The 8,930-nt window shown below is 47.7% G+C and overlaps 1 protein-coding gene across 1 annotated transcript; it reads left to right on the top strand.

Annotated features, from left to right (window-relative positions):
• Positions 1-5,093: 5,093 nt before the first annotated feature.
• LOC127054038 (uncharacterized) lies at positions 5,094-7,658 on the top strand. Its single transcript, XM_050959682.1, has 2 exons — positions 5,094-5,591; positions 7,147-7,658. The coding sequence occupies exons 1-2, from the start codon at positions 5,186-5,188 to the stop codon at positions 7,617-7,619; spliced, it is 879 nt and encodes a 292-aa protein (XP_050815639.1). The 5' UTR covers positions 5,094-5,185; the 3' UTR covers positions 7,620-7,658.
• The last annotated feature ends 1,272 nt before the right edge of the window (positions 7,659-8,930 follow it).

The following is an 8,930-nucleotide window of genomic DNA, read 5'->3' as shown; positions in this document are numbered from 1 at the left end:
CAGAACACCCCTGTCCCCATTGAAGTCGGAGTTATTCATACAAATCCTAGGCGTGGGTGGTAAAAATCAGCATGGCTTCAGTTTGCCCAGCTTTTCTAAGCTAGATCTGTTCTATAGAGCAGTTTCTTCAAGCTTTGCCCTATGCATGGTAGTGTTTTTGGGGGATTTTCCATCTGTTTAAAGATGTAAATCTAACAAATGTGCCCTGCTTAAGTATCAGACCCAATACCTAAACCAAGCGACTTTCACCTCTTTCAGTTATATTTCATTATCAATAATGCCAAAGGCTCAGTCTCTTGGCAGCACAAAACTAAGCAACAGAACCACCTGGTGGGGAAGAAAATCACTCTCCCACATACAAAACTCTACACTGATACAGATCTGCTGAAATATACAGTACATCTCAGTACCTAAACAAGTTAATACACAAGTTATAACCTTTCTTATGTGAGGCCAGTGTTCTGGTTTTTTTCTTCTTCCACCAACCTTAATGGTCCTTAATTTACTGTATGCAATGATAGAAATATATGTAATCTAGCGCCTGTACTAAGAAATAGAAATAATATTTGGCTCAGATTCTGAAATTTTTTTGAGAGATTTAAAATGTTAAACCAATTTGATTTGGTGAGTAGCTGTACATAAAATGTGTGGCTGTCTGTCACATTCAACGATGACATCTCTTGTGGCTGCATAGTCCTATCTCTGAGGAGTGAGGTTGGGAACAAATGTCACATAGGAATGTGTAGATTCCTGCTGAAGACATTTCATGATGTGTGGCCATTTTTCCAATGATTTTTTTGTATCTGTCTTTCTCAAAGTGTTTACACGCCTTTATTGATTGCTCTCCATTCAGGTGTGGCCTTGGCTGTGTCTAAGTTATCTATATTTAAGCCTCATGCTTTGAGATTCTGTCTTTGAAGTAATTACATTTACTGCCCTTTCTGAGTTTCATCTCATGATAGAGGACTTTTTCGGGAGTCTATCCTTACCCATTCTGATAATAAGATCTGTCCATGTAAGCTGTGCTTTGGTGATCATTGCCTCAATGCTCGTTATTTTTGCTCTTTTAAGAATGTTAATATTTAATATAATAAAATATCCAGGAATGTGAAGGCTATGTACTTCAACATTAGATGCATAAACATCAAATGTATAGGCTTCACATTCATAGATTCATAGAATTTAAGGCCAGAAGTGATCATTAGATCATCTTAGTCTGACCTCAGGCCATTACATTTAACCCAGCTAGCCCTGTACTGAGTCCAACAACTTGTGTTTATCTTTTGGCTAAAGCATAACTTCAAGGCATCTAGTCTTGATCTGAAGACATCATGAGATGGGGAATACACCACTACCTTTGTTCCAGTGGTAAATCACCCTCTTTACAAAAATGTGTGCTGTATTTCTAAATTGTAATTATCTGGCACCAGTTTCTAGCCATCGGTTCTTGTTTGCCTTTCTCTGCTAGATTTAAGAGGCTTTCAGTGTCTGGTATTTTGAAAATTTCTGGCCAAGATCTTTCTCCACAAACAGCTGCATTCCTACTCCTTCCTTCCTCAAGGTTCATCTTGGGGAGTTTCCCGAAAACTGTCTTCTCTCATACAGGGCCAGTGCAAGCATGTTTCGCACCCTAGATCCTGAGTCCTCACCCTGAGGTGCCCCCGCCCTGAGGCCACCCCCCCCATGACAGGTCCCCCCCTCCACCCTGAGGTGCCCCCCTTGTGGCAGCTCCCCATCCCCCACCCTCTGCCCTGAGGCACCCCCCCGCCCCAGCTCACCCCTGCTCTGTCTCCACCCTAAGCACGACATCACTGCTTCACTTCTCCAGCCTCCCAGGCTTGCAGCACCAATCAACTTAGGCGCTGCAAGCCTGGGAGGCGGGAGAAGTGAAGCAGCCACGACGTGCTCGGGGAGGAGGCGGGGCAGGGGTGAGCTGGGGCAGGGAGTTCCCCTGCATGCTGTTCCCTCTCCCCCCTTATTTGCTGCAGGCGGCCCTCCCCGTACTCCCCTGCTCCTGGTCCCTCCGCCTAAATGCCAGCGGCGACTGGGGCAGCTGAAGATCCGGTTGCTGCCGAAGAAAATGCTGCCTCCCAGATCCTAGTGCCCTAAGTGACCACCTAGGTCACCTAAATGGTTGCACCGACCCTGCTCTCATAACAGGAATTGGGGGGGGGGGGGCACTGCAGAGTGGAGCTTAGTCTTTCTACACCGAAGGTCCTTCCATAGGGAAGTGAGCCTCCAGGTGTGCAGAGACAGCCGGATGGAGGCCTGGTCCCTCAGTGCTACTCTGCTGCCCCCTTCATCCTCCTCCCCGAGCAGGATGGCTCGTGTGGAAGCCATACCGCCATGGCTGCATGGCTGCGCAGTTGCAGCTGCATAGAAGATTTAACAGAAGATGATGTTACTTGAAACTAGGGTGACCAGATGTCCTGATTTTATAGGGACAGTCCCGATTTTGGGGCCTTTTTCTTATATAGGCTCCTGTTACTCCCCACTCCCATCCCGATTTTTCACATTTGCTGTCTGGTCACCCTGCTTGAAACACCAAGTGCAGATGAAATATCTCACTCTCATATCTGTGAGGCCACTCAGGGATCATGCTCTGGAGAGTCAGTGGTTCGTGGCTTCATCTCCTCTTCTTTCCAGTGGTTCTCAAACTTGGAGAGGGAAAGAGGTGGGGTAGGGATAGACTATTGTGTGGATGTGACTCTCTTCCCCCCACTTTCTCTTCTCCCACAGGGAGTCCCTCCCCAACCTCTACCACCCATTCTGGGTCAGCTTTGTTTTTGGAAGTGGAAGAGACAATCTGGACCTTAGTTATAAAAAGCGAGAAAGGCCTGCTCCCCCGGCTTTTCAGAGAGAAGAGGTGGAAGTGTCCTTTTTTGACTGTGTTCATATGGGATGGGATACATCAATTCTGTGAGAGATTCTTTGAGAAAGGGGGTTTTCATGACCCAGAATCACACTGTAAATTCCCTTTGGCTTCATCTGTGCTTCCCAGAGACCAACCCCACCCGGCAATAACACAGCTGCCAGTGCAGTGAGGGAGAATTCCACATGGGCATCTGAAGCCAGAGTTTACACCCTTGATGAGTAATATTTATTCCTGGATAACTGATTGACTACGGGAAGCACCTGTAACAACATGAGTGATTTGGGAGCTTAATAATGTGACTGCTGGGTGGCATGACTTGGAGGGTTATTGCATTTTTCTGGTGCCTGCTGTCTAATAGAAATGTACAAAAGTGAAAAATAGCTCTTATTTTTTTTCACAAATAAAGTCTTAAAGGGGTTTGCTTTGGAAATGTAGTATGTTTTCTATGTGGCGCATTGCATGCCATCCCATTGGCCAAGATACAGTAGTGGAATATAAAAGTGTCACACTGTACAAGCTTTGCCCTTTGGCCATCAGTCCTAAAACAACTAAATTCTTCTTAGCAATTCACAAGATGGAATACATTCTCTAAACCTTCCTCTTTTTTTTTAAACAACCTGTCTTCTGTCACTCCTCTCTCCCTAGTGCACATCCCCTGTGTTTTGTCACTTCCTTTCTCATGCAGCTCTGCCCTGTCACCCCCCTCCCCATGTGTCTGGGTGCAGTGTTCTGTCAGGCCCTCTCCTATGAGCACCGTGCCTTGTGTTCCCTTGTTCCTCTCCCCCACATGCCTGGGCCCTGTGCTCTGTCATCTTCTCCCGCATGGCCTGTCAAACTTCTTCCCCTGTGCCCTATGCTCTGTCAGCTCCTTCTACATGTACCCCTTATGTCCTCTCACCCCTCTACCCATGTGCACGTGCCCAAGATTGGGGGGTGTTCTTGAACTAGAAAGATGCTCTCTATGCACAGTTCAATGGTTCAGTGCAAAACTATTAAAACTAGCTTTGCAGACAGTCCAGGAAATCAAGTGGGCTTTAAATCTGTCTCCTTAACAGCTGATTAGAATTTTATTCCTATGCTTTAAATGGCCATTTTAGTAGCTTTTACATACAGATGTGAGGGTTGGTCTGCAGACAGATTCCCAAAGCAAAATTTAATTGACTCCGTGAAGTTTGCTGTATTTTTGTAAATTATTAAAGTGCAAATGGTACATGGTTTATAAGATTCTCATTGGAAAAAACATACAAGCAGGGCTCTCTTTTCTTTCTAGTTAAACAATTACTGCAAACAGTCAATTATGAAAGCTTACAGACTCTCAAACTCACAAAAGTCCATGACCCACACTGAATTCTGAATATAGCGCCAAAGTGTGCATCCTAGTAACACTATAAATCCCCCCTGTCCAAAATTATAAAACTCATCAGTAGTATCCTATCCATATCATTATTTCTTGCCCTTATAGGAGGAGGCATTCAGTTATCTGATGTCTTGAAATAGTATAAACTAACAGACTCTTCATAAATTTTAACACTCATTTTTTCCCAGTGTACTGCATGTTCTGATGATTCATGTTGAAGCTATGTATCTAAGAGCAAAAATGAACACAAACACAGATATTTAAAGAGATCTTTAACTGAGCCAAAAGATAGATTAACTATTATACATTCTCCACAGTTATACTCTTGGCAATATGCAAGTTAGAAAACATTTTCCAGGTTTTACATGATCACCAGCAGGTGGTGCTACCATCTTCTGCATCTGTTATACTTTTTCACTGCAAGGCCTCAGAATAAGTGTTCTTTGGCCAGGTCCAGACTAGAGCTTTAAATCGATTTTAAGAGCTCTAAATCGATTTAAAGCTGTAACCGTCCACACTACAGAGTGCATAAAATCGATTTTAAGGGTCCCTAAAATCGATTTTGGAACTCCATCAAAACGAGAGGAGTAACCCCAAAATCGATTTTTTAAAATCGATTTTATGATAGTGTGGACGGCCATGGAAGTTAATGGCCTCCGGGACGTATCCCACAGTGCTCTAGTGGCCACTCTACACAGGTAAAGGTACTCTTCTGCTGGCCAGGTAAACAGGAAAAGCCCCGGGAAGTTTGAAATTCCATTTCCTGCTTGCACAGCATGGAGCTCTCAGCAGCAGAGAGAAGAATGCAGTCTCCTGAAAATAGGAAAAGAGCTCCAGCATGGAGCACACAGGAGTTACTCGATCTGATAGCTGTATGGGGAGAAGAGTCAGTGCTTTCAGAACTGCGCTCGAGCAGACGAAATGAGAAAACCTTTGAAAAAATTTCTAATGCCATGCGGGAGAGGGGACATACCAGGGACTCGTTACAGTGCCGAGTGAAAGTGAAAGAGCTCAGACAGGCGTATCAGAAGACCAAAGCAGCAAAGGGCAGGTCAGGCTCTGCCCCCAAAACATGCCGGTTCTACGACGAGCTTAACGCAATATTGGGGAACAGCGCAACGACGAACCCCCCCTTGTCTGTTGATTCAGAGGTGGGCGTCGTGATTCCTGCAACTACGGAAGATTTATTTGATGGCGATGATCAGTATGATGAGGACCAAGAGGAGGAGGCTCCAGCAGAGAGCACAGAGCATTTTATCCCCCCAAACAGCCAGGATCTTTTCCTCACCCTTACTGAGGTTCCCTGCCAGCCATCTCAAGGCAGTACTCCAGAAAATGAAGCTGAGGGACCGTCCTCTGGTGAGTGTAATTTTTTTTACTAAAAGCTTCGGTTTAATGTAAGCCTTTTTTACTGGGTGCTTCAAATCACTACCTGTACTTAGAGTCACTGACCAAGTAGATTAAAAACCTTTCCTAAAACAGTGACCCATGAGGTGTTTTTTAGAAAAGTCTCCATTGTTACAGGGCGGATTCATCCTGCTTGTTCGGGGAACGCGAGAGCAAACCGCGGGAAGCTACTCTCCTTCCCTGCTTTGCTCTCGCGTTCCCCGAACAAGCAGGGCTCCTTGCCTGCGGTTTGCTGGGTGGTTCGGGGAACGCGAGAGCAAACCGCGGGAAGCTACTCTCCTTCCCTGCTTTGCTCTCGCGTTCCCCGAACAAGCAGGGCTCCTTGCCTGCGGTTTGCTGGGTGGTTCGGGGAACGCGAGAGCAAACCGCGGGAAGCTACTCTCCTTCCCTGCTTTGCTCTCGCGTTCCCCGAACAAGCAGGGCTCCTTGCCTGCGGTTTGCTGGGTGGTTCGGGGAACGCGAGAGCAAACCGCGGGAAGCTACTCTCCTTCCCTGCTTTGCTCTCGCGTTCCCCGAACAAGCAGGGCTCCTTGCCTGCGGTTTGCTGGGTGGTTCGGGGAACGCGAGAGCAAACCGCGGGAAGCTACTCTCCTTCCCTGCTTTGCTCTCGCGTTCCCCGAACAAGCAGGGCTCCTTGCCTGCGGTTTGCTGGGTGGTTCGGGGAACGCGAGAGCAAACCGCGGGAAGCTACTCTCCTTCCCTGCTTTGCTCTCGTGTTCCCCGAACAAGCAGGGCTCCTTGCCTGCGGTTTGCTGGGTGGTTCGGGGAACGCGAGAGCAAACCGCGGGAAGCTACTCTCCTTCCCTGCTTTGCTCTCGCGTTCCCCGAACAAGCAGGGCTCCTTGCCTGCGGTTTGCTGGGTGGTTCGGGGAACGCGAGAGCAAACCGCGGGAAGCTACTCTCCTTCCCTGCTTTGCTCTCGCGTTCCCCGAACAAGCAGGGCTCCTTGCCTGCGGTTTGCTGGGTGGTTCGGGGAACGCGAGAGCAAACCGCGGGAAGCTACTCTTCTTCCCTGCTTTGCTCTCGCGTTCCCCGAACAAGCAGGGCTCCTTGCCTGCGGTTTGCTGGGTGGTTCGGGGAACGCGAGAGCAAACCGCGGGAAGCTACTCTTCTTCCCTGCTTTGCTCTCGCGTTCCCCGAACCACCCAGCAAACCGCAGGCAAGGAGACCTGCTTGTTCGGGGAACGCGAGAGCAAACCAGGGAAGGAGAGTAGCTTGATTACCAGTACAATCTACTACAGGGATTACTAGCCATTATTAACTTACCATTTTCTCCGGACATGGTCTGTGTGCTCCCCTGACCTGCGTCTGAGCAGAACTCTCTGTCCTCAGCCACAAGCAATAAGTATTAAAGGAATCCTAAGGTGACCTTGTGGTAAAGTAAAATGTTCAAGGTTCGGTAACAGGCACAGGTCAGTGAGGGGAGAGACTGTATGCATGGTTGTGTGAAATGTGTCTCTTATGATTCTTTTATCACTCTTTCCAAACCCCACCCCCCCACACACAGCTGCACATTTCTCCAGCCTCCCTCTCGCTTCTCATCTACGTGGGGGGGGTATCATAAGAAGACTGAGGAAAAGGAGGACGCGTGAGGACATGTTCACCGAAATTATGGCAGTAACCCGTACAGAGAGAGCTCAGCAGGGAGACTGGAAGCAATTGGTCGCAAAGTACAGGGAGGCTGCCAGTCAACGCGAAGACAGGAGGGACGCCAAAAATGATGTCAGGTGGCAGGAAGATCAGCGCTGGCGAGCAGCAACTCTGGATCTTCTTCGTGATCAGACTGACATCCTCCGCGATATGCTGCAAGAGCTCCGTGGTTTCAGAATGCCCCTACAGCCCGTGTATAACCTCCCTCAGTACTCACCCTGTCCCACACCTTCCAGAACCAGGCGTGTAAGAACGCGTGGGGGAAGGCTCTCTGCACCAGCCCCCTCCACCGCTGCGGACACTCCAACCAGAAGGCTTTCATTAGATTGAAAAGCCCTTTGTGTCCTGTTTTTTCCCTCCTCTAATGATCCAAACTTCTACCATGGCACCTTTGCCTATTTTTTACTCTCAGGTCATGCTATTAAGGCAGTGTGACTGTAGATTGGTAATGAACTAAAGCAAGCAGCTTTGGAAAGCTGCACGGAAGCTAGTTATCAGCATCAGGATTTGACAATTGGGGATATGGGCAATACAGGGAAAACAAAGAAAGCAGCCATACCGTAACCTGGTCCATGAGAATTCTTGTTCTGTCTTCTCTGATGCACTTTCTTCTTTCAAACCTCCCTCCCCCTTCCTCCAAACCTCCCTCGCTCCGTCCCCCATAGAACAATGAGTTATGAAATTTCATGCACAGTATTGTAACAACAAGCATTATGCTTGATTGATGAAAGGGTCTGATTTTAAATAAAGAACACAATTCTTGTAACAAATAGTAGTAACTTTATTTTCAATAAAAAAGCAGTTAAGGAAGGTTGCAGGTACTGTGCCTAGCAGCAGACGGAAGCAGCTAATGGTGGAGGTAGGTAATAATTGGGAAATACAGAATTATATGTTTTCCAATGGACAGCTCTTGCAAGTAACCTAAGCAAGCAATTGAGGAATGCTGCAGGCAAAGTATCTTGCAGCAGCAACACCGCATAGACTGGGAGGGCAGCAATCAATTGAAAGGAAAATCAGCATTCAAACTGTACCCTGGCCCATGAGGAAGCTACTTTTCAGTGCTTCTCTGATGCGCACAGCATCCTGGTGAGATCTTCTAATTGCCCTGGTGTCCGGCTGTGCATAATCAGCGGCCAGGTGGTTTACCTCAGTCTCCCACCCCGCTATAAAGGCCTCCCCTTTGCTCTCACAGAGATTGTGGAGCACACAGCAAGCAGCAATGACAAAGGGGATATTGGTTTGGCTAAGATCTGAGCGAGTAAGAAGCGTTCGCCATCTCGCCTTAAGCCTGCCAAATGCACATTCTACCACCATTCTGCACTTGCTCAGCCTGTAATTAAACAACTCCTGAGCACTGTCAAGGCTCCCTGTGTATGGCTTCATTAGCCAGGGCATCAAGGGGTAGGCTGGGTCCCCAAGGATAACAATAGGCATTTGGACATCTCCAACTGTTATTCTCTGATCAGGGAAGTAGGTCCCTTGCTGCAGCCGTTTAAACAGTGTAGTGCTCCTGAAGACACGTGCGTCGTGAACCCTTCCTGGCCATCCCACGTGGATGTTGGTGAAACGTCCCTTGTGATCCACCAGGGCTTGCAGAACCATCGAAAAGTACCCCTTGCGGTTAATGTACTGGGCACCCTG

This window comes from Gopherus flavomarginatus, chromosome 6, assembly GCF_025201925.1.
Source record: "Gopherus flavomarginatus isolate rGopFla2 chromosome 6, rGopFla2.mat.asm, whole genome shotgun sequence".
NCBI lineage: Eukaryota > Metazoa > Chordata > Testudines > Testudinidae > Gopherus > Gopherus flavomarginatus.
The sequence above is the reverse complement of the archived record's forward strand: the minus strand, read 5'-3'. Positions and strand labels throughout refer to the sequence as shown.